Source organism: Pogona vitticeps, chromosome 12, assembly GCF_051106095.1.
Source record: "Pogona vitticeps strain Pit_001003342236 chromosome 12, PviZW2.1, whole genome shotgun sequence".
Classification (NCBI taxonomy): domain Eukaryota; kingdom Metazoa; phylum Chordata; class Lepidosauria; order Squamata; family Agamidae; genus Pogona; species Pogona vitticeps.
Genome location: NC_135794.1, coordinates 716,648 through 741,897, shown reverse-complemented (window position 1 = coordinate 741,897; position 25,250 = coordinate 716,648). Strand labels below are relative to the sequence as shown.

The following is a 25,250-nucleotide window of genomic DNA, read 5'->3' as shown; positions in this document are numbered from 1 at the left end:
ACCTTATTTGTGGTTTCTGTTCTATTTCTCACTCAGAGCCCCATAAGTGCCTGTGGGGTATGATAGGGCAGAAGAGGGGCCTGCTTCCCTTCCCAAATCCTAAATTTGATTTTAACAAAAATGTTCCCAATTGAACACTACAATCAGGTTCAGAGTCCCGAGGTATCCTGAAGAGATTTTTACCTCCCCCTTTTCCAAATTATTTCTTTTCTTGGCCAGAAATGGGAAAAGTAAATATTTCATTTTAATGCCAGTCTTGAGTTCCCCAGTGGCCTCACTGGCTAGGGGGGTTCTGGGAATGGCAATTAAAAACAACAATAACAACAACAAAAAGAGGTTGCTTTCCTGCCCTGCACCCCATATATCCCCATGACCCACCATGGCAGAGATGGGTACAGACGGAGGAGCATGAGGTGGCAGGCGCTCTCTCTGTGTGTGTATGTGTGTGTGTGTGTGGGTGTTTCTTATTTTTTCCATTCGAAACTCACCTGCAGAAAGATAGACAGAGAGATTCTGGTGCCAGCAGTATCACTGCTGAAGAGAAGCAGCAGGCGTTCCTCCCACGATCACCCCCCCCCTTTCCTGTCCTCCCTCCTTCTGTAGTTTATAGCCAGGAGTAATGGGGACCCCCCCAGCCCCTGAATCGTCTGCATCCGCTCTTGAGTTGGATCTCTCTCTCTCTCTTTTCTCCCCCCCCCCACTGTCCCCAAAGCCCCGCTTGCTGTGAAACAATCCAGATCTCTCCCTTTTATGCTTTCAAGGTTCCCTGGTTGGTTGGTTTACGAGGCCAGGCTTCCCTCCCACTCAGCTGAATTTCCTTTCTTTTGGAAATGAAGGTGGAGATGTGGATCAGGGGAAGGAGAGCGTTTGGGGGACAAGAGGGAGGGGAGTCCCGTGGAGCCCCATCGGCCCCCAAAAGGACCAGCAAGGGAGCTGAGGAAGGTCTCAGGGCGTCTCCCAAGGAAAGTGGAATAGATCAGCGTCTCGTCGTCTTACAACGGCCCAGCCGGGAGGGACCCTGTGGGTCATCCAGTCCATCCCCTGTCAAGGAGGCCCATGGGGGGTGAGTGGAATCGAACCCCCAACCTCTGGCTCCACAGCCAGAAACCTCAACCCCCCTGGGCTCTCCAGCAGTTCCTCTTTGGGGCTGATGAGCGGGGAGGCAGCCAAAGGAAGGGGAGGCCTGGGAGAGATTTCTACCCTTCGGAGCAGGGTGGCTTTTTTATAACAGTCTTCTGAACACGGGCTCCAGAGTGGGGTGTTTGTTTTTGAGGTGGGGGCATGTCAGACAATTTGATAGTAATGGACAGCCCAAGGTGGCGTTGTCATCATCATCATCATTTTTAGTTGCCCTCTCTCTCCACCTCCTCCACGGAATCACCCTTCAGGAACTGGGAAGCACCCTTTTATTGACTCATTTGATCCTTGGTGTTTCCAGTCGGTCACTCAAATGCCTGGCTCACAATATAGCATCTTAGAATCACAGAATCATGGAAGGGGCCTCAAAAGCCATCACGTCCAACCCCTTGCTCAGTGCAGGATATCCGCCAGGGGGTTTCCTAAATTTCCCTTGAAGTCCTCCAGCCCTTGGAGCGCTCACACCGCTCCTCGAGGTCATGCGTTCCATTGTCGTACTGCTCTAACAGTTTGGAGGTTTTTCTGGATATTCAACCAAAATCTGGTTCCCTGTCACTTGAGCCCATTGTTGTGTGTCCTGCCCTCTGGGATGATGGAGAACAGGTCCTGACCCCCACACACACACACTCTGTAGGACAGCCTTGCAAGTCTTTGAAAGGGGCTCCCCTATCTCCCTTTGGTCTCCCCCCCCCCCTCAGGACTAAAATAAACAGGCCCAATTCTTTCAGTCTTTCCTCCCAGGGCTTGGTTTCCAGCCGTCCCCCCCGCCCCGATCCTCCTGATTGTCCTCCTCCGAACTTGCTCCAGTTTGCTGGCATCCTTCTAAAAGGGTTTGAAGCTATTTAACTTTTTTTTTAAAAAAAACCCAAGCTAACCAAACCTGGGATACCAACATTTGGTGGGTCCCAAGCCTTTTCTAGGAGGTGGCGTTCTTCCGTCCTGAAAGCCTTGGGAAGCTGAAATGAGAGGGGGGCAATAGATTCCAGCTGTGGGGGTGCGTGCATGCGGGTGCGATACTGGTTTTGTTAAGTGGACATTTCGAGGGGTTAACCTTCCCCCCTCCTGCTTTTCCACGTTGCACTCTTGGCCTGGGGGGGGGGGGAGAAGCTTCTGTTTTTCATTTTCACCTCAAATGCCGTCATTCCTTGCGAATCCAGTGGTAAACAAGAATTCGTTTTTCACGCCAGTCTTGATTGGAGAACCCGTTGTAGCTAATTTTTTAAAAATATCTATCCCAAGAGAAGTGCCTTGCTCGGCCTTGAACTTTCTTACTGCCTCTTTGCCTCCAGTCAGATCAGTGGTTCCCAACCTTGAGTTCTTGGACTACAAGGCCCAGAAGCCCCGGCCAGCCCAGCTTGGGTTACTCAACCCATGGGGGTTACTCAAGGTTGGGAACCCGTGAGTTATATCTGTAGAGCTTCAGCAAAGTAGACAGACCGACAGACCGACAGGGTGGGGACACCTGGCCGGAATACGATTGCGCCCAGCGCTGGTGTTCTCACAAGGGGACATCCATGCGCAGAAGGAGAGGTGGAGGCTTCTGCCCCAGGGCGGCAGGAAGGGGCCCCCAAACCGAGGAGCCAGGCGACAGGAAGTAAAGCAGAAGCAAGGTACACTCTCTCCCCCCCCCCCAGCTCGGAGTGACTTTGGGGAACACCTGGTCACAAGATGGGCTGGCAGCTGCCGTCTGAGATGTCCTTCAGGAAGGCTTGCAGACCCGCACAGGGGAGACCCGGGTCTACCTGGAGGTCACTAGCCATGGGAACGAAACCCAAGCGGGTTGGAGTAGCCCAAGTCTTGGGGTGACCCTGCGCTATGGGGAGGGGAGCACAGCTGGCACTGCCTCCGGCCATCGGGTCCCCTCTACCGCCTTGGGTGCCGAAAACATGGGTTGTGTGTGTGTGTTTTAAGTGGGTGTCCTTGATCTGCTTTTAAAGAATTTGGGGTTTTTAAATGGTCTCCAATGTGGAGTGTTTTTTTAAAAAATGATACCATGTTTTTGTGGTTCCGATGAGCTTTGGAGGCCCCCGGGGTCTGAGAAGAGGGTGGCAAACAGATGATTTGAGGACGAACGAGGAAATGAGCCGGCTGACGGTCGGTCGGTCTGCTCCAGGAGGGCTCAAGCCTCTTGGGGAAGCGGTCGTTTCCAAGAGCCGTGGCCGTGGCCGGCATCATCATCCCTCTGTGGCTGGGGGGGGGGTCTGCCCATCTCCTGGAAGAGGAAAGGGAAAGGGGGAGGAAGGAAGCTTCCCTTTGACTCCAGGGAAGCTAATGTGTGTCTGTGCTCATGCGCACATGCGCTTCTGCCCCCCCCTCCGCCATCCCTGGGTGTGCTTAATGCCTTTCACCAGAGATGTCACAGGGTGCAAAAGCCAGCAAGTAAGTGCTCGTGAATACGAGGTAACCTAATCCTGATGGATCCCGACCTGTCCTCTTCCTGAACCCCAATTAATGTTCTCCCGTTTCATTGCCGCTCTCGGATGGGTGGGCTGCCTTTGGAGGGAGGTCTAGCAAAGAGCGACACACACACACACCGGCACCGCCCGAGCATGGGCCCAGCTGGTCTGAAGGTCCAATTTGGCCCCTCTCTGGTTACAGCCCGTAACGACCGCCGCCGGCCCACATTGGGAAGGTGCTTCAGCCACAGAGAAGCGTATGTGCATCCAGGAGGAAGAAGAGGAGGCAGCAATTCATACCCATGCAGTAATTGAAATCACGTGTGTGTGTCTGTGTGTGTCTGTGTGTGTGTGTCTGTGTCTGTGTCTGTGTGTGTCTGTGTGTGTCTGTGCGTGTGTGCCTATGCGCCCCTTCATTGGAAGCCCTCTATCAGAGCTTCGCCGTGAGGAGTGTTGATGAACATTCCGTTGGTTTGCCTCCAAAGGCCAAAAGTCACTTCAGAGCAGATACTTTTTCTTAAGATCCTCCTCTTCCTTTGGGCAGCTTCTCTCTCCTTTCACGCCTACATCTGGGCGCACAAGCAGGAGCTTTGTGGGCTCTCAGTAGGGTGGGCTTTGAAATGTGCTGCAAAGGAGGGTCGGAGAGAACTGGACGCGATGCCTGCTGAAGGGGGGGGGAGCCGTCCCGCCTGGGGCTTGTTCAGGCCTGAGAGAGAGCCGGGCCGGTCATGGAGGTGGGTGGGGGAGTGGGGTGGGGTGGGGGCAGTGGCGATTTGTCTCTGACCGAACGTATCTGGAGTTCTTCACATCAAAACTGAGTCTTGCTGAGCGGAGATCAAACAGGCCAAGGTGAAGGGGTTCCACTCCTGATTTATCATGCCAGGGAGAGCGATCAAGCCAGGAAGGGGCCACCGTGGACCGCAAGTGCTGTCAGTTCGCCCATTTCTCATGTGTGCTTAGAAGAGGGCTTCCAGCTTAAAGGGGAGGGTCCTCTTTCCCCCCCCTCCGCTTTTCCCATGGCCTTTCTTTGTTTTTCTTCGTTTCGACATAAATATTGAAAGAGATCTGATCCCCCCTAAAACTGGCGGGTTCTCTAGCAAAGGGCAGCGTCTTCAAAAGCGGGCTATTAACAGGAAGGTTAGAATTACTGTCCCCTCCTAAAATAACAGCCAGATGCATAATTCACCTCTCCGTTATGGGAGGGAGGGCACAGCCCACTGAGAAATTCCTCTGCTGCCTCTCCCGGGAAAGAACAGGGTCCTTCACGCTCTTCTGAACAGTCTCCCCGGCACTCTGTTGGTCTACTTTCCATAAAGGAGGCCACCAGCTGAGCATGAGAAAGTGAGGTTCTTCCCCCATTTTTTGTCCCTCCCCCCGTGTCTGAAACCTTGGGATAGACTGTCTCTGAAAGTGGGGGTTCAGTTGTCCACCACGGCAAGGGGCAACAGAGCGACAGTAGAGGAAGAAGAGTTCAACTCCAGAATCCATGTGGGTCCCCCTTGGCACTTCCAAACTCTTCTGAACCTCTGAGGGCCAAATGATACGTTTCAGGCAACCTGTCATTGGAAAGAGAATTCCTTAACCATTGAAACCATCTGACTGCTGAAGCTTTTCTCCGCTCCCCGCAGTCTGTGCCTGCGCTTCCTTCTGATAGGTCAGCAGGAAGTAGGCGGAGGCTGTTTCGGCATGCACGATCGCTCGGTCACCAAGGCCCGCTAGAGGCATCTCTCTGCATTTCAGCTTCTCTGGAGGACTTGTCTATTATGTGTGACACAGAGCTTGGCCCTTAAGGCACCAGACATCAGTGCGAAGAGATCCGGCAACCGGCGGCAGAAATCGCTGGGTCCTTCTAGAGTCCGAGGATCTGGCTTCCCATTGCACCAGGACAGCCGTGAGGTTGAAGGCAAAGAAGTCAGACCATGAAAAACACCACGGGCTCCCTGCCACATCTCGGATCCCCAAGCAGTTCTCATTGCGGCTTTCTTGGCTGGAGCCCTTGAAAAGTTCCCCAGAGTAGGAGGAAATGAAGGAGATGAAATTTCCGGGAGCCCAGGTGCCTCCACAATATCAGCCATGTTATGAAATATTTACCAAGAGGAAACGGGGGCTGCTGGATTTTTTGCGTGCTTTCAGATTGTCTCGAAAATGCACCGTTATGCGTGCTCCGTTCTTCAGCCACCCAACGGAGGCTCGAGGCCAAACAGCTGCCGATTCCTTCCTAAAATATCTTTGGCATGCGATGACACCCCCCCCACACTCCCACCCCAGTGGCAGAAACCTGGCCCTGGAAGGTTCCCCCCCCCCAAGGCTTCCTCTTAATCAAGAGATGGCTGAGGGGCCGCATCCAGCTCCTAAACCAGTGGTGCTCAGAAAGGCCGGCCCGTCCAAAAGGAGGCTTCTGTTAGGTGGATGTTTGAAACCCTCTTCCTATGCTTGGGGGTGGGTGGGGTGGGCGGGGGGGGGGAAAACATTCTGGGGTTGCAAAAGGTACAAAAATGTCTCTGATTAAATCCAAGGGAAAAAAGAATTCCATCTCCCAAGAGTGGAAGCCTGACTTTTTATTCCCTGGTTGCGGTTCTTGCGGAAGATGCAGGATGATATCCTCAGAAAGTGATATTTGCACGGGCAGGGGAGACACACACACGCACGCACGCACGCACGCACACACACACACACACACACACACACGCCCCAAGTTCTCCAGGACATATTTTGAGGAAGGAAAGGAGATGTTTCTGTCCTGTGCTGTCCGGATGGGTCCATCCCGGGTGGGCAGCCTTTGCAAAGCTGAGGGTCAGCAGATGAATGCAATCCTGCATGTCTTGAAAATGCTCATGCCCAGACTCATCCCGGGGGGTGGTGGGGGGATTTGTATCCATCTGTCTCCCATCCCACCCCACCCCAGATTGGTTTCTATTAAGAATCCGCCAGCTTGGTATTGGGTGTGTGTGTTCTGTTCCTCCCTCGCCCGAACCCTCTTGGTGACTTCCCTTAGGCAAGATTAAATCACCAGCAGGATTCTGGCCTGCCTCCTCGCCTTTGCCGTAAACTCTAAGAAGAAAAGAACATCCTTCGGACAATGGATTTTGTGCCTGAAGTGATTTAACTCCTTCCCCCCCCCTCAGTGTCAGACAGGATGGGGGTGGGGGAACCTTCCCAGCCTTTGCTGAGATGATGGCAGGAATTGAACTCAGGACCCTCTGCTGAGTCACATCTGCTCCATTCCATCCCGAGTGTCATCTTTTCTTTGTAGCCAGGATCTGGACTGGGACGTGCCCCCCCCTTTAGACTCCGGTTTGGTCTGAGCGCTGGCTCTGCCTGTGGCAAGGGTTCCCCCCGATCGATAATTTGTGTGGAGGAATTTGTTCCTTGGCTGGCGATGCAGCTGGTCCGGCAGAGTGGAAGGTCTCCTAATATTTTATCCCAACCTTTTAAATAAATAATAAAACTCCTCCTGACTGAAAGGCAGGAAAACAGAGAAGGAAGGAAGGAAGGAAGGAAGGAAGGAAGGAAGGAAGGAAGGAAGGAAGGAAGGAAGGAAGGAAGGAAGGAAGGAAGGAAGGAAGGAAGGAAGGAAGGAAGGAAGGAAGAGCATGTTTTGTGGTACGTAGGAGACAAACGGACTTTTGTCTGGCATATCCTTTTGTGGACAGTAGATGGTCAAAACATAAGTGACATAAAAATTTGCTTGTCTTCAAAATGCCGCAAACCGTTTTCACTGCTTTTGACAATTTGTGTAAATTATTTCAATAGGTTTCTCTCTCTTTTTTCCCCCTTTTCTTGACCAGGCTTGTTTAGGTTAAGGCGTGTCAGCATTTTAATGTCATTAACGATGGAAAGGTCATTTTTTAAAGGGTGGTTTTGGGGAGCGGTCCCAGGAGTCTCCACCGCCCACCCCTCTCCTCAAGACCAGGGGTCAGTCACTTAATCCAGTCACCAAGGGGGGGGCGGGAGGGAGTTAAGCGCCTTGCATCGCTCAGGGAGCAAGCGCAACAAATGTTTATATGCGGCAAAAGTTCCTTGCAAAACAACCCCTTCCCCTTTCCAGTTTGGCTCAGTTTCATTGAGGGTGCCCCCCCCCCAGCTAAATTACAAAACTGCTCACAATGCCTCATAACTAACACATGACGCTTGGGGGTAAGACACCCCCCACTCACCCCACAACTCCCCTCACCCTCTTATTTCTTTTTTTTTTTTAACCACAAAATGTAACTCTTGGGCTCCTATCAAAACAAATAACCTCAACAACGCTTGAGAAAGGTGGTGCGGTTAATCAGTTACCTTTTACATATATACATAGATGTAATGCTTAAAGCTGAATTAAGCCTTTAACAACCCCCCCCCAAATCCCCCCAGCCCATGGCTGATTTATGGCTGCAGCCAGCCTTAATTAACATTGATTCCAGGGGGACAGTAAATGTTGAAAAGGCTTCGCGATGGAGGTGGAACAATACGCTCTCTGGGCGTTTTCCAATTTGTAGCATGATTTACATGGAAGGATGGGCTTCTTTTCCTGGGGTTGTCCCTTTTTTCATCTCGTCTTCGTGATGAGTTATATCCCATCCTCTGATAGCAACCTAGGCTGTCAAATACTCCCGGTGATTTAGGGTCCCCCGCCACCATCGTTGAGATAAATAAGGGCCAAATAAAAGACGGGAACGAAAACCCAATTTGAGGCCTTGCAGGGGGTCCCTTGTTTGCTCCGTGTGTCATCGCTTGTCCAGGACCTGTGGCGTTTTTACGAACTGGCTGTAATGAAAGTCAGATCAAATGTTCGGGCTCTCCACATTTAATCAACAACTGTGGAGAACTGGGCAAGTTCTTAGGAGAGCCCCAGCCAACGAAGGCAAAATTTATGGTCCAAGCATCCAAGCGGCCCGGCGGGGAGGGCCAGCCGGGAAGCCTCTTCTCATAGTACTACCTGACACCAATCCCCCCGAAAACTCTCAGAAAGTGAGTTATGGAAACATAAGGTGGTGGTTGTAAAGCTGCCAGCTGCTGGATTTCAGGACTTGAAACCCTTCCCAGTGTTTCGGACGAGGCACTTTATATGGGCAGCAGAGTAAATATTCCAATTTTACTGCCAATTTAAAGGCATTTGGTTTACAGTAATGATCTCGCTTAGGCCCTTCTCTGTTTATAGAAAGTGGAACAGGAAGAAATGAGCATTAACCATTAACAGTAGCAGTTCCTGTGGCCCGCGTGGGTCTCCCTCCCTCTCTCTAGTCCCTCGTGCCAGGCACCGGCTTGTGGCTCTGACGGAAACTCCGTCCCTGGAGCAGATCCTCCCGTCAGGGTTCGGGGCTCTTGACCTCGTTGCAGACTACAGTTGACCCAGTCCAGGGCAAGTGCCTCTAGAAGCGTTTTTAGGAGCAGAGGCCTGTGGTGCCAGTGAAACTCATTGCCACAGGACATGACATGGCAGGAACCACTGACCAGTACCATGCCATGGTCTTTGGCCGAGGATGTAACAAATTGCATTTCAAAGCAGCATAAGAACTGGGTCACAAAAAGATGTGATTGCCTCTTTTTTTCCCCCGTGTTGCTTTTTCCCCACAAGCACAGGCTGGTTAGACTGCCTCTGGTCTGTCTGAGGCTCGGCTCCAGGCGAGGGGCGCCAGGCCTTTGTTGCTTAGCGCCAGAGGCTTTTCTAGCCATCCAGGTGATGCTCACCTGGGCCCTTGCATTTGGGAGCCCGAGACACCGGCAGTGTCTTTGCTCCAACCAGGGCGGGTGGTTTTCTTTGACCCTGCCGAGACCCTGCTGAGAGGTGAGCGGGCGGGCGGGCGGGCAGGCAGCTCTGCGCCAATGGCCCCGATTCAGGAGAGCATTCTCTCCTAGGGGCCTGACTGGAAGGACCCTGTGTGTGTGTGTGTGTGTGTGTGTGTGTGTGTGTGTGTGTGTGTGTGTGTGTGTGTGTGTGTGTGTGTGTGTGTGTGTGTGTGTGTGTGTGTGTGTGTGTGTGTGTGTGTGTGTGTGTGTGTGTGTGTGTGTGTGTGTTGCACAAGAGTATTCCTTCTGCTCCGCCAAGCACCCAGCACCCTGTTTTTCTCCCGATGCCTCTGCTTGAAAGGGCCCTGAGCGCTAGGGTCCCATGTTAATGAGGGGGCTGGCAGGGGAGGTGGCGCACACGTGTCACTTGGATTTTCTGCCTCGGGCGCCAACGGGCCTTGAGCTGGCGCTGCCTCTCGGATCAGTGCCACCCTGAATTCCACACTGGGCCTTTCCATCTTAATCAACTGCCTTTTTCCCTTGAAGAAGAGGGAAGTTGGAGATTATTTCACATTATCTGGTTGATTCCCGTGACAAAATGGTTTATGGCTTGAGACTATGGGGTATTCGGCTGACGACTCAGCCCCAGCGGCTTTGCCCACTTTCGTTCTGGGTAGTTGTGCGTTTTTCACAACTGGAGGCTTTGCCGTTTTCTTATTGTGCCGTGAGAATCTCGATCTCCACTTCGAGGCGTCCATGGAAGGTTTTTAAAATCCCATTTCTTTTGCACGCACACGGTTGATGTGGAGTGACAGACGCAGTGCGGGGGGGGCGGGGGGGCGGGATCCCCTGCGAGACCGTGTCCTTACAGAAGAAGAAGAGGCAGGAACCCTTCTCGGTGGCCCTTCGGTCCTCTTTCCGTCTTCTCTGGGTGAAGAAAAAACACATTTGCAGGCACCATCGCTGAAGAGGCTTCTTTCTCCTGGATTCCAGATTCCATCTTTAGGTGAAAGTCTGAAACGCAGCCCTGTCTTTCAGCCGAGAAGGGCCCCAAGGTTTCTATGTCCCCCCCAACACCACAGATGCACCCCAAATTAAACTTTGCACTACCCCCCCAAGTATTGGCATCTCTCACCTCCAGAAGATTAAAAACGACAACAAACATTTCTGAATGATATTGTCCGTCGGGATGAATGTACCAGGGAAAGGCTGGAATTCTCCACACACACCCAACGCCTGCCTTTTCCCCCTTCCCTTATATTTTGCAAAGCAAGAATCGCGTGAAACAAAACGAAAGAACAATACAAAAGCAGTGATAGAAATAGGTAGTGGAGAAAAAAAATAATTCTGCACTTGGACTTCAAGAAAAGGAAGCATTTTATCTTGGTTGATATCTCTACAAAGTTCTCCTAGTTTTTGTTTGTTTGTTTTGCGTTCAAGCACTAAGTAGCAAGAGGCGGATGTTTAACTTTCCTGTGTTGCCCTCAAAGTCTCCAACTGGCAACAAAGGAACAAAGTAACTTTTCTGAGCTCCGGAGGCCCCCCCCGTTTGAAGCTCCCTGCAAGGGTGGACCTTGTTTCCTTGGCTGCAGCCTGTTCTCCATGTTTACTCACAAGAAGGCCCCACTGGGCTAAGTGGGCCTGTGGTGTTGCTGTAAGGTCTGCAATGTGAACACCTGAAGCCATGCAGAAAATTCAGAAATATTTTATGCACATGACAGCTTTTTTGCGACGTTAAACAGTTTCGCTTACAAGCGAACGGCGCCATCCAAAACAAGGCACGTGGTTTGCCAGTGAAGGTGGGAACAACGTTCCTGTCTGTGCACAGTAGTTGAGCGGAAGACCGGAGCGGCCGAAGATGGGTCTTTGGCCTCAAGGAAAGGAAGCCTCAAGGTGGCCTCGGGGGTGTGTGTGTGTGATCACAGAGGTGGTGCCACCACCAAGGAAGCCCTGCCTTGAACATCACCTAGACCAGAGGGGAGACACGCACACACGCACACCGGCCTGGGGCCGTGGCCAGTCCCTTCTGCAACTCCAGTCACCCATTCCCCTGGCACCAAAGTCAATGAGGGGAAGGCTCGCCCGCCTCCAGTAGGAAGTCCAGACTTTTCTCTGGAGTTTTCCTTAATCCTTCTCTTCTTCCCCTTTCTAGATTTTTATCAACAATGAATGGCAAAACTCAGAGAGTGGGAAAATCTTCCCTGTCTACAACCCAGCGACAGGAGAGCAGCTTTGCGAAGTGCAAGAAGCGGACAAGGTAATAAAGCAGCTCTGCGGATTTGCTCGCCCCGCCGTCTGGATGATGGCCCTCATGTGCCTGGCGCTCAGGCGGATGACAGCCACCAGATCCTCTTCCACCCTCCGTGAAGCCCACCCCTCTACCGGCTTTGCCTGCAGAAGGGCCTTGCGTCCCCAAGAGGAAGAAGGATCAGAGGGATCTCGCAAAGAGCAAACCGGCCCCGGCCCCAGGGAGCGTGAGGAGGCAACCTGTCCTTGCAAAGGGGGCCAAATTACACACTATAGTTCACTTCTCGTTGGAAGAGGGAATTTCTTAGCTGCCGAGTCTCGGTTGCATCCGTTAGTCATATGTTTGAAGCATTGTGAACTTGCTTCTCAGCCAAAAAGTCTCCCTGACATTTTTTCTCCAGGGGGAAGGGGGCTTTTCTGGCAGAGGGTGCCTCTGTTCCACAGGGCTGGGTCTCAGGGTCTTCTCTCTCCCCTCCCCTCCTTGACCTTGGCAGGCCGACACAGACAAAGCCGTCAGGGCAGCCCGCCTGGCCTGCACCCTGGGCTCCGTCTGGAGGACGATGGACGCCTCCCAGCGCGGCCGCCTCCTGGACAAGCTCGCCAACCTGGTGGAAAGAGACAGAGCCCTGCTGGCTGTAAGTTGGGGAGGGGAGGGGCCTTGTTGAGCAGGTGGGGGCGAGGGGAGAACTGCGGTTTGTTTTTCATGGGGGGGGGGAAAGACTTCCACCATCAGGGAAGACTGCTAGGAGGGGGGCACCCAAATATCTGAAACCAAAGCAAAATGTTTTGTGATGCCTGTCGCCCAATTAAAGAAATATTAGGCAGGGAACCTTATGAGTTTTTTCTTGGTTCATTATTGCACAGGCTGGGGGTTTATAATTTTATCTCCCTCCCCCCGTTTCTCTTTAAATGTTCTTGAAGAGACTGCCTGGGAGAGTCAGGGGTGCATCAAGGGCAGGAAACAGGCTTTCTCTCCATCCGAGGAGAGAGGACACCTCTTCTAAGATGGGGGTCTATGCCTCCCCCCCCGGAAAAAAATCTATGCAATTTGTTTAAAAGATAAAATAAAAACCCGCTGACAGATTAATCAGAGGCAGCTTTTTAAGTCAACCAATGCTTTAAAATGATTAATCAAACCAATTAGCTGACGAAAGATTACAAACTTTCCATGCCAGCCATGTTGAGTTGGGGGGGGGGGGGAAGAGAATGGAATTCCTTCATGGCTTATCATGCATTCCTTAGATGGGGGGGGCAGGTTTCCTTAAAGAGAGGCTGCCCTTTCTCTTGAAATCTGTTTGTGTGCATGTGTACAAGTGTGTGTCCGTGGGATATCGAGAAAGGAAATGCAAAATGAAAAGGCGCAAGTCCGCCTTGGGAGAAAAGACAGGCAGAAATAAAAGTTTTAAAAAGCAAAAATGTGAACCGAAAGACAAGCGGCAGCTGCTGGAGTTTGTTCCCAGTGAAGCCGAGAAGGAGTCCATTGTCCGGGCAGAACTGTGCCAGTTTAGGAAGACAGGATTGGGGAGGGAGAGAGAACGAAATCCAGAATGCCAGGTCTCCCTTGGTGGGCACCGGCCAGGCTTCATCGGCTCAGCCACAAAATCACAAAACGTGCAAGGTTTCTGAGCTGAGCAAAGCTCTTCATGGGCTAAGGGGTGAAAAGGAGGAAGGGAAAATGTGCCCCATCCAGGGGGGAAAATATGAGCTGGATTGGAGATGGCATGGCTTCTCCAGGTGATGTCAGACGGTCTCTGGAGCAGAGCCGTTTGCTGGGAGGGGACGGGCATGCAGTGGCTGAGCTCCTGCTTAGCCGGTGAAGGTGGCGGGTTCAGTCCCCAACAGCCCTCCGAGCGGAGCGTCCCGGGCCGGACGGAGGCCCAAAGGCCAGAGTCTGCAGAGAGGCCGCTTCCCAGGGTCTCCCGCCGGACTGGAGACTTGGCAGGAAAGGTGGGCACCGTGGGCTCCAGATGGGAGGAGGCCAGATCTTCCACCCCAGGGAACCAGTTTCCAAACCAGACCTGCTTCCTCACAGATCTATGGCCTCCAGCTGGCTTCAGAAGGCACAGCATAAGAGCCCTGCTTCTCAAGCCATAGCCCTTCCCCAGAACCGCCCTGTAACCTCAACCATGAACCAAAGGCCAGGCTGGCCCTCCTAAGGTGGCAGGCAGGTGGGCAGCTGAATCACGACCAGTTGTCCTGGCGCCCCTCGATCGATCGTAATGCCTTCTGGTGCAGGAAGGGAAGCCAGCTGGAAACTGGGAGCCTGTGGCCCAAACTGAGCAGTGTGATTAGCACATCATTACAAGCAGATGCAAGGGAGGGTGGGGAAAAAAACCTCTGGTTGTCCCTGCACTGAGCTTGCTTCTCTCTGCAACTTGGCAAATGAGCTTGCTGGAGAAACCCGAGTGAAAGAGTTCTGGGATGTCTCCCTCTCACATAGAAACACACACAAGACACAAGACACAAGACACAACACACACAAGACACACAAGACACAACACACACACACTCTCTCTCTGGCATGCCAAAGCAAAGGCTGAGCTGCTCCCTTCAGGCAGCTGGCCCAGCAGAGCGCATGCAGCCGGCCTCGACACGGTGGCACTCCTAATGTTATTTTCCACATGTCAAGTGCTTTGAACTAAGCCGGCAAACATCTTAATTCCAGCTTTGTCAACACATAAATCATCTTACCACCAGCCTACGCTGTAAAATCGCCACGGGGAAGAGGGGCGGGCTGGGCCCCTTCCAGCGGCTTCTCTGCCTGTCCTCGGATGGCGGTGCGCTTCCCCCGGGCCGAGGAGCATCCTTCTTGAATGGAGAGAGCTAGAAGGGAGAGCACACACATTGCCCCCCCCCCCCGACGTCCCTCAGTGGAAGCCAGAGAGAGAGGGGTGTGTGTGTGTGTGTGTGTGTGTGTGTGTGTGTGTGTGTGTGTGTGTGTGTTGGGATACGGCAACTGTCTTCCTGTATTTCAATTAGATTTATGGTCCACATCCATTCGTGTGTGATGCCAGCTTTCCCAGATGCCTCTCTCCCTTTGGAACAATGGCCGGCAGATCACGGTGCCCTCTTAAAAGTGATTTAAGATTTTTATGAGGTTCTTTAAGAGCCTGGATCTTTCTTTCTGCGCAGGGAAAGATCTCCTTAAGGAAGGGCCCGCAGGCCTCTCATCTGGAGAGGGGGCTCAAGAGGAGGAAGACGGTTTGGGTTTGTTCATTTGATGGCCGTGACGAAGCAGGGCTGGACCCGGGCAATGGATGGCTGAGAGCCCTCAGCAGGGGAGTTGGGCGAGATCCCCCCCACGAGATCCCCCCCCAGACAGGCTTCAGACCTCTGTGTGTGTGTGTGTGTGTGTGTGTGTGTGTGTGTGTGTGTGTGTGTGTGTGTGTGTGAGAGAGAGAGAGAGAGAGAGAGAGAGAGAGAGAGAGAGAGAGAGAGAGAGAGAGAGAGAGAGGGGCTGGCAGAGCCCCTTCCCTGCAGCTGCCAGGCAGACAGAATTGGGCACCAGCAGAGAAGCGTAGGGCAGTGAAGGAAGGGAATCTCCAGCGTGTCCAACCAGATGAGGCTCAGCGACAAAGGGGGCCGTGGGGAAGCGGACACGTGAAATAATTGGTAGTAAAACAGGAGGCTTATTCAAAGAGACCAAGACAGAGAAGACCGGCTTCCCTAGACAGGAAGCAGGAGGTCATCAGCCGCGAAGGTCTCTTGCACAAAGTCTCCTGGGGATGAACCCGAGCAGAGCCTCGTCCTGCAACACCTCCTGACCACCCCCTGGCAAGCCTTGTGCAGGAGGAGGGCATCCCGCTGAAAAGGCCATGAATGCAGGAAGTGTCCATTGGGAAAGGCTGGCCTGCCTCCGAGACCTGGTCCTCGACTGCCTCCCCTCCCCTCCCTCCCCCCCCCCCCGGCACTGCATGTCACCCATTTATTGCCTGAACACCCCCATCCCTTCAGGAAGAAAGGCTGGCCTTTTCTGCCCCCTTGAACGGTCCTGCCCAGCCAGGTTCCCCGGGAACCTTCATGGGGCTCAGGCGACTGAGACCTCAACCAGGACAAGGGGATGGTTTTGGGACTGTGGGGGGTGTTGGGGTGGTGGGATATCCACTCCAACCGCCTGTGGTTTCTGGAGCAGCCCTCACGGACCGCTCCCTGAGCCGCCCTCTTCCTTAGCCAAGATGGGCCCATTCTGTCCTGACGCGGGACAACCATCGAGGCTGGGCTCAGCACCGAGAGCGTGGAGGGGTTCCCCCCCCGAGGAACGCCCTCTTGTTTGGGCTGTGCTCCTGTGAGGTCCACAACTGGAGGGCACCGCCCCGAACTGCCCACGGGCCGATGAGGGGAGGGTGGCGGAGGCCAAGCGCCCGGTCGGTCTCTGGAGGCCGGCGGAGAGAGACGCCGAGTCGCCCAGCGGCCGATGCAAAGGGCCTGGAAAGGGGAGGCCGGTTTGTGGCCGTGGACTCTCTGACTCTGGCCTCGGCTTTGCCCCTCCAGACCCTGGAGTCCCTCAACAGCGGGAAGCCCTTCCTGCAGGCTTTCTACGTCGACCTCCAGGGCGTCATCAAGACTCTGCGGTATTATTCCGGTTGGGCCGACAAGATCCACGGCGTGACCATTCCTGTGGGTGAGTCCAGGGCCTGGGAGCCCCTGTCCTCCTTCCCCCCCCCCAAGCACTTGTCCGTCCTCTGGGTGAACCATCCGACAGATGTGGGCCATGGAGCCCCCCCCCCTTGTGTTCAGGGGCTGTTACCGCAACAGGTCCCACCCAATCTACTCCCCCAATGCTTACGGACCTGTTCCCACCTAAGAAGTCAGTTTCCTGCTGCCGGCTGCTGCTGCTGCTGTCTGGACGGTCCTGTCTTAGAGCCCAGTGGGGCATGATAAGTGCACAGAGCCAGAGGGGAACCCCAAAGGTCACCTAGTCCTACCCCTCGCCCATGCAAGGGAAACCTGCAACTTACACATCCCTGTGTCGCCTTCTTTTTAAAAGCATCCAAGAAAGGAGATGCTCAAGCAGCCGCACCCACTGCGGATCTGCTCTCCAGCTGCCATGGGCTCTGCCAGATGCTGAGCTGAAATATCTTGTCTCTGAATTCGAGCCCCTGGGTTCGGGTCCTGCCCTCCAGAAGCAGAAAACACGCCTGTTCTTCTGCAGCTTCCCGAGCATCCTCTTCAATCTGCCCCAGCTGTGATGATCATCCACGTGAATGCCAAAAGGGCCTTGAAAAGAGAGCCAGAAACAAGGCTGGTGGCTTTTCTACCCTGCGCTACAGCGGGATCATTTTCATTGCTGTGGGTTTCCGAGGCTTGTATGGAAACCGTAAAACTCTATGGCTCTTTAGGAGTCTGGCTGAGGCCGAGAGTTTGGAAAATCCATGTGAGGGGATGCGGGAGGGGAGACCTGCTGTGTGTGTCCCGTCAGATTAAGTGGTGCTCACCTGACCTTGGAACAGGGTTTCATCTCACAATTTGGCTCCCTTTTCCTTGGTGTCAAGCAGCCTAATAAAGACGTGCGGCACTGTGCAGCCATGATCCGAATCCAGAAACAACGGACAAGTGGAGGGAGTCAAAATGATGTTGAGCTGAGTTAAAAATAAGTAACTAACACAGACCAGGAGCCACTTTCTGGAGAGAAGCTCGCTAGCAGCCATGGGTAGCCCAGTGTGGGTGGTGGGTTGTGGGCATCTCCACCGACTCTGATGAGCATCCCCCTTGTTTTGGGCAGAACGAGGGCTTCCCCTGTTGCCGAATGGGAGGTTTTATCACCTGGGGGGGGTGTTTGAACCCATTCCCCCTCCAGCCCCCTTTAGAGACGGTTCTGTTTCCTTTTTGTCTGGTCTGGGCCTTTTACTAATTAACTCATCTCCCCTTGGCCTTTCCCTCCTTCTCCTTCTCCTGTGTAAGGGCTCCCCCTTATCTGGGTCTCCGTTTCCTTTCCTTTCTCCCCCTCTGCTGATAGCCGGCCTATCTTTATGAGGCTCTTTCTAGCGTCTTGAAAACATCACTTTGCAAAAGCAGATTCCAGCTGCTGCTCCTCTGTCTGGACTTGAGATGATCTTCCTTTCCATTTCCCACTGCCCTCCCTTTTTGCACGGAGCCGACAGAACGGTCAGGGGGGGAGGAATGGGGGTTGGAGGGGGAGACGCTCCAAACCAGAGCCAAAGTCAAGTTGAAAATGGTTCAGAAGACAGGATGCTTGCTGGGTTCTGGGAGGCAACCAGCCAGTAACTGTGGCTGGATCCCTCACCGTCTCAGCTTTGCAGTGGTGCAGCTTCTGTAAAAGTTGGTCACCCATCTGACAGCTGCAGGGAAATTCTGAGGACTCCCAAACCCCCCAACTAATGGATCACATGTTCAAAGCACTCGAACCAGGTTTTTTTCAGGGGGGGAAAATAGATTGCAAACTTACCCACTCCAAAAAAGGCCAGCCAGTGTAACTCGAGGGGAGACTGAATCCCAAAGAGCCCACATTTCCAAGATTTAAGGCTGAAAACAATTAGATAGTTAGCACATCATTAGAAGTGGAGCTCTGTTGAGAAGTAAAAGGCATTCATTTGTCCTATTTTGAGATTCCTTTAGATCCACAAGTTAAAAATCAGTTTGTTTTTGTTTGGTGATTGATTGTTGAAGGTAAACGTGGGCCTCAGTGGTGAATCTGATGGCTGAGACGTGGCAGCTTTGAAGGAAATGTGTCTTGGGAGGAAGAAAGTTTTATGACCTGCTAATTCTGGTATCTCATCTAATTCTGGCCTCAAGCAGAGAGAGGTGGCCGTAGGGCATGGGATTCGTGATTTGGTCCTTTCCTTCCTCCATTCAACCCTTCCATGACTCTGCCAGGGGTGCAACCATTGGGAGGGGGGGTGTCATTTCTTGCCTCTCCGAGAAGATTCTCCCGCAGTTGCCTTGACGGAGGAGTTGGCATGGGGGAGGGTTTCCTCGAGGGAGGGAGTCTGTCTGTGCAAGCCACCCTTTCTCTTCTGGCAGAAAGGAGAGCTGATTTCCCCAGGCTCAGGGCTCCCTGGGGGGGGGGCATGCTCGGATGGCCTCTTTCTCCCCGGATTCTCCCTTGTAAAGCGGTCCCAACCTCCTCCGACCTCCCTGTGTGGGCTCTTTGTTGTTGTTTCTGTTGCTGCCCTCGGTTGTTGTGGGGTTTCAGGGCCAGGGGCGCTTCGGAGAGTAACCAGGCATCTCCCTTTTCAGACGGAGATTATTTCACCTTTACGAGACATGAGCCCGTCGGTGTGTGCGGACAGATCATCCCGGTGAGTCGCTTTGCTCACACCTCGTATTTCTTTTCACGAGAATCCATTCCCGGGGCTTCGGCGAGGTGTGTTTTGCATTACAGGAGTCCGCCTTGCGAGGGTGGGGGCAGTGGGGGCAGCAAAACAGGGGACCCATCCGTCCTCGGCCTCTTCCCAACGGCCTCCCTCCAGAAGCTCATTTGCGCAGCCCAAGCCCAGTTTTCAGGACCTCTTAAGCATAGACAGCAAAATTCCCAGAGCAGAGCCAAGGAAGCCAACGGGGGGGGGGGGGGGGGGCGCAGACAGCTGTCCGACCACAGAGGCGTTTGCACAGCCCGGAGGAGGTGGCAGCTCCTCTTCTCTCTCATGCGGGTTTCATGATTTTTTTCTCCCTCCTTTTTTCAAAGAGGCACACAACTCCAGTGTGTACAACTGGGGCCGGCCCTTCTGTTGAGCAAGAGGTAAAAGGGGCCTTTCTGGCTGTGGTCTGCCTCCTTCCCCCCCCCCCCCCCAAATTTGGCAGTACACCAGCTTCTGTTGCAGAGCCTGGTTGTTTCTCCCCTAGAAGGTTTGTGTGTGTGTGTGTGTGTGTGTGTGTGTCTGTGTGTGTCTGTGTCTGTGTGTCTGTGTCTGTGTCTGTGTCTGTGTCTCTCTCTCTGTGTGTGTTTGTGTATCCAATTCAGACCTTTTAATCTGGACGGGAATACAAATCTGGGGTGCTTCCTATCACCTCTTCCCCAGTATCATGAGTGGGGTTTGCTCCTGCTCGAATGTATGTTCCTATTGTGAATGGTCAGGCACGTGTTTTCATACCTATTTGTTGGCTCATCTGGGTTAGCTAATAGGCCAGATTTCCTATGTTAGCCAGCACCATAATGTGGCAACCATTCTGGACCTAGCAATACATTATAGGTAACATTTTGTTCAAAGAGGAAATTCCTTAGCTGCTGAAAGCATCTGATGGTCACCACAAGAACATTTCTCACTTCCCATAAATTTGCAGATCAGCTTCCTTTGTCTTGTGATTAGTCTTTGGGACAGGAGCACACTCTTTGTTTGCCAGCGTGAAGCTTGCTCTGTCATGAAGGTCTGCCTGAATCACCTCTCTGGAAGAACAATGTGATTTGAGCTCTAATGACTGGTTAGCTACACCATAGAGCTCGTCCTTCTGTTGTGTCTGCCACTATTTATTTGGAGACGCTGTTCCCTGGAGAAGCTAGAAAGTCCTCGAGAAAGGGTTTCCTCCCACAATTAAAAAAAGGAAGAAAGAAAAGAAAAAAGAAAACCCAATTCATGAGACAGCTCAGAAGCTGCTGAGGTTTGAGGAGTGATCTGAAGCTGGGTGCCCTCTCGGATTAATATCAGCATCTCTCAGCTTTTAAATCTTTGTTTATACAGGTCTCTGCCTAGCCATGGGGTCCCCCTTGTGTGTGTGTGTGTGTGGTGTACACACACACACTCATTAATGCTTTAAAGGCTAGTCAAAATATCCCCAGGATAATTCCTGTGGGCGATCACGACCGTAGATAATCCCTCTCAGCGCCTGTTTGTGAGGAGTATCATGACACCGGAGCAGGACCGGCCAAAGCGGGTCCTCCTTCACACACTGCAGAAGCGAGGGGCTAAATCCGGTGCGGCCGGACCACAGCATCGCCTCCGAGACCCATCCGGGTCTCAGAAGTTGGCTGGAAATGAAAGAGTCCCTCTCCAGAGCTTAGAAAAGGTCCGTGTTTGGACTGTTGCTGCCAGTAACTTTTTCGAGCTTTGCAATAAGACTCTCCACACACACACACACACACACACACACCCCTGGTATATAGCATTGGGGGTATGGGGTGGGGTCTCAGGCATGGCAGCCCCCATAACGCTGGTGGCGGTTGTGTTTTTCTCCCGACCTTCTGACAGTGGAACTTCCCCCTGCTGATGTTTGCCTGGAAGATCGCCCCGGCCCTCTGCTGCGGCAACACCGTGGTGATCAAGCCGGCCGAGCAAACCCCGCTCACTGCTCTCCACATGGGGGCCCTGATCAAGGAGGTAAGGCCAGGAGGAAGAGCAGTGCCCCCCCGGGGAGGGGCTTCCAAACCGCGTGGGGGTCCCGTCCTTTCCATCCCAACCGGGCCTCCCCCTCTCTTTCTCTCTCTCAATGGCCTTCCTTTTCCTTTCTGGCAACAGGCAGGATTCCCACCAGGAGTGGTCAATATTCTGCCGGGATTTGGACCCACAGCCGGGGCGGCAATCGCTTCTCATCCGGGGATCGACAAGGTGGCCTTCACTGGATCCACTGAGGTGAGAGGGTGTTTCTGGGGGGGGGGTAACCAGAGGGATCACCAAGGGGGGCCCAGGGGGCCGACTAGGGCTTTGCCCCGTGGGCGTAAAAGGTCGAGGGCCCTGGAATCGAGAACAGGAGTCGGCCGGTCACCGTGCAGAGAAATAAATGGCAAGACGTGCCGGCTTTCTTGCTTTCTTCCTCATTTGAGAGCCTCCAGTTTCTCTTTCTCTTATGAGGACGGTGGGCCTTCCTCCTTTTTCATGGGGGTGGGTGGGCTTGCACTCCTGCTTCATCCCAAAGAACCGACCAGGCGCCCTTCTGCTGTGAACGTCTGGCAGGTCTGTGCAGGAGAACGTCCCACTCGGCCCACCTGCCTCCCATTTCCTGCCACGGCAAGCGGCACCCAGCACTCCGAGCCCGGGGTGACTCTTTCGCCCTGCCTTGCTGGCGAGGGTCTCCTCCGACGCCAACCCCGTCACACATGAACTGACCGGACCGAATTCTGGAGCACCCGGACTTAGCCTGCTCCCAACCGCTGGCTTTCCAGAGGACCCTGGACAACAACTCCCAGCCTTCCCGTGAATCAGGGTGATGGGGGTGGCAGTCCCACCCCCTATGGGACTCCCTCTATCCAGGAAGCCGGGCGCGCTCGGGGACGTGGTTGGAGGCGTTTGGGTTACAGCAGAACGTCTCACGCGGAAGAGCCCCCAGATCGGAAGGAGAGAAACACAGAGCTTCAGAGCTGCCTGTTGTAGCCAAAATACATTTTTAGAGTCATTCCAGAGGGTTTTAGTTTTTAATAGGCGTGTAAACTTGAGCGCTCCGGATTTTGTCCTGACAAAAACAGTACCTGCCTTTAGGAGCCCGGCTAATAGGAAGTGAAAAGCATTTCAGGGATGGGGTGGGGGTTAGAGCAAATCTCTAAGAAGCCTAAAGTGGGAACAGCTGGACGGTTTTAATGCAACGAGAGAGAGAGAGAGAGAGAGTGTATGTTGTTATTTCCTGTCCTGTAACAGGAATTCTTGTAACAACGAAGGCGTCCACCATGGAGTAGCGGGTTCAAAGCCATGGGGGGAGATCAGCTGCTCCGCAGGGCCCAAAGCTGAGGCTTCCCAGAGTGAAGAGGGTTAGGGTTTAGCACTCTCGAGAGGACTGGGCGTCTGGTGCCCATCTCAGGGGCACATCCGTAGCACGTGTGCGGGCAACCAGGTTTCCTGCTGTCGTGCAATTCACACACACACACACACACACACACACACACACACATCCCTGCCAAAGTACCTGGAGGGGCAGGTGGCCTGTTAGCAGATCAAAAGGAAAGGTAGCAGGCAAGAGAGAGCCCGGCGAGGTTGCCAAAGATCCACAATGGTGGCCACAGCGTCCTGGTTGTCCCCTTTTAGCGGTTCCGGCTCCCGAGGTGCCTTTTCTCCTCCTCTGACTCCAGGGATAAATGGCTGGGCATGGGCTGTGGGACTGGGGAGCTGTGCATATGGAGGATTTTTGGCAGGGCCTTTGATGTGCCTCCATTCCTGCACACACGCACACCCCCTCTGTCCCCCACCCCACCCTCCTTTCCCTGTCCAGAGCTGGCTCCCGCAGGGGGGCAAGCCCAGGGGTGCCCATGTTTTCCCCCAGCCAGCAGGCCAGCAACTTCTTACACGAACTCTCCCGTCATGGATCACTTCCCCCCCCCGGCCACTCCCCCCCCCACCACCGCCACCCTCGTTTCTCATGCCACGGCTCATTAGCAACAGCAGCTCCGCAGAAGGAGTGTCCCAGGGGTTCATGGGAAGGGGGGGGAAGAGCAGGACTCTGGGGCCAAAGGCGCGAAGGAGACGAAGAGCAGGGGGTGATGCTGGCTGGAAGCTGGGAAGCCGAGCTCACCCTCTAGGCCCCGTGGGCTCCCACAGCCCTCCTGCCAGGCGCCCAGCAAGGAGTGGAGCCTGGCTGTGGACGGGGGGGGGCGGGGGGAGGACTCTTTCCCAATCCCCCCCCTTGCTCCCGGCTGTCTCCTCCTGGGTGGCTCTGCCTTCCCCGTTCCGACGGCTGGTCACTTCCAGAGAACAGAAGGGGTCAGTGTCTCTCTCAAGCTCCTTGGCCGCCTCCGGGCAGACCCCGCAGACTCACACACACACACACACACACCCCGGAGCAATTGAAGTTTGATCCAAGTGAACCCACCCAGCCCACCACGAAATGCCCTTTCAGTCCAAGGAGATGAAAAGGAACGCTGGCTGGCCAGAGAGATAAAGAAGAGGAAAAGGTCCCAAAGAGCCCTTAGCCAAACCCTGAAACAATTTTAAAAAAAAGAAAAAGCCAGAGGGACCAGCCGGGCTGAGGAGCTTGTGTGGGGCTCTCTCCCTTTTGCCTCCTCCCTCCATCAAAACAGGAGCTCAGGGCTGGCCGACAAGATTCTGGGCAAGGCCATCCAAGCCCCAGAGGGAGGCCAGGCCAGGGCAAGCCAGGCCAACCGCCAGAGCCACCACCGGCTGCCCTGCCCGCCTTTTCTCTGCCTCGTCACCACCGCAGCCTTCCCTGGGAGAGATGCCCAGCTCTCCTCTCCTCTCCTCTCTCCAGATTGGGGGGGGGGGGTCAGGGAAGGGCCTATATTTAAGGTCACCTCCCAAAAAAACTCTTGCAGCTGCCCTTCCCTTTAGGCAGATGTGAAACCATCCCCCCCCCCCACTTGCCCATCTCCTCTATTCTTTCTCCATCTGGGACAAAAACAGACATAAGATGGGCAACTTTGCATTCAGAAGGTGACAACTCCTCCTGATGGTTCCAGAGACACATTCTTCACAGCTGCCCTGTTTGCACGGTTCATAGGCCAACGCGAAGCCCAGCTTTTACCACCTGGTGATTAAATACCAAATAAAAAAACAAGCTAATCTGCAACTTGCAAAGCTACAAAGTACCATCCGAGGATCATTGGATGCCCTTTATTTCTTAAGGCAGCTCGGCTTCTGGTTGCAAAGAGGCCACCCTGTCTTCTTCCTGCTCATGCCTGCAATGACAGCATCGTAGCAAGACGAGAGAGCAGGAGAGCACATCTAGATCTCTGTGCTGGCTGGCTGCGAGAAGCAGGCATAAATCAAAGCTCTTCAATTGCTGCTCCGACTTCACAGCGAGCTTTGTCCGGCCTTATTTCTTCTTCGTGAGCATAACAGATTGTTCTCATCAGGGGCGACCAGGTGACGTGGTCTCTCTCTCTCTCTCTCTCTTCTGTATCTGTGGGGGAGACGTCTCCCCCCCCCCCCGGCCTTCCCTTGCGTGGTTGCGCCAGCTGTCCGTGGGGCGTTCATTGAAAAGGCCAAGGGGGTGGATGAGAAGGAGGCAGAGGCAGTCCAGCCAGCGGAGAGAGAGCCCCTCGCTTTGTAATCTGTTCCAGAGGGCGAGTGGCAAAGAACCCTTTCGCGTAATAAATGGTTCCAGCTGCCTTTTCTCTCCGCGAAGCTTTTCTCATCTTGTCGGTTCACAGATTTTTAAAAAAAGTTTCTTAATGAGTGACCGCGACACCGGCCGAGGGTGCCGTCCGCGTTTCTCCAAGGTGGACTCCTGGGCTCCGGGTGCTCCTTCTGGAGAGGCTTGGGCCTGCGCGGCTTCTTCCTCGGGGCTGCTCTGTGGCCCAGGGTTCAAGCAGCCCCTTTATACGCGCGAGCCTGTCATGAGAAGCCGAGCACCTGCCGTCTTCCAGAGACCTGGCCCGGGCAGACCTTTGCAACGGCGGGATCAGACTCTCACCTGCTTCCCAGTTGCAAAAACTAGCTACCCTCCTTTGCAAACGGCAGGAAGTGTGAAAAGCATCCGTTGCAACCATCAGATGTCTTTTGCACTTAAGGAATCTCTTCTGCTTATGACGGATGGTCTGTCGTGTCAGGAACAGAGGACCGGGTGGGGTCTGCTCCTTCTCTCTCTGCCTTGGCGTCCACCCCCTGGAACCCTGTCCTTTGGGAAAACCTCGGGCTGGCTTCTTTCCGATAGCAGCTTGCCTTCCGTCGTTCCTCTGTCTGTCTGTCAGTTTTCTGGTTGGAAGCCTTTTTGCCCCTTGAGCTTTGAGCCTTGAGGGTGGTCAGCTTTGGCTGCGTTTCCCTTGACCAGTCCATGGCTAACGAAGCAGCTAGGAGGTGCTATAAGGTTAAAACAAGAGTTGGTAAGTGGGCGGTGGAGTGTACCCCAAAAGAGTAGCAGGCGGTCGTGGTTGCATCCTGGCAGGTCCTGGACAAAACCAAAAGCAGCTTTACATCCTTGTTG

General features: G+C 53.8%; 1 protein-coding gene across 1 annotated transcript in view; it reads left to right on the top strand.

Annotated features, from left to right (window-relative positions):
• Positions 1 to 25,250, top strand: part of ALDH1A2 (aldehyde dehydrogenase 1 family member A2) — a 42,112-nt gene that overhangs the window by 8,026 nt on the left and 8,836 nt on the right. Inside the window, exons 2-7 of the mRNA XM_072982139.2 lie at positions 11,398 to 11,502; positions 11,987 to 12,127; positions 15,984 to 16,113; positions 18,690 to 18,751; positions 20,636 to 20,764; positions 20,903 to 21,016. Of these exons, the coding sequence (XP_072838240.1) occupies positions 11,398 to 11,502; positions 11,987 to 12,127; positions 15,984 to 16,113; positions 18,690 to 18,751; positions 20,636 to 20,764; positions 20,903 to 21,016 (681 nt within the window). The remainder of the gene's footprint in view (positions 1 to 11,397; positions 11,503 to 11,986; positions 12,128 to 15,983; positions 16,114 to 18,689; positions 18,752 to 20,635; positions 20,765 to 20,902; positions 21,017 to 25,250) is intronic.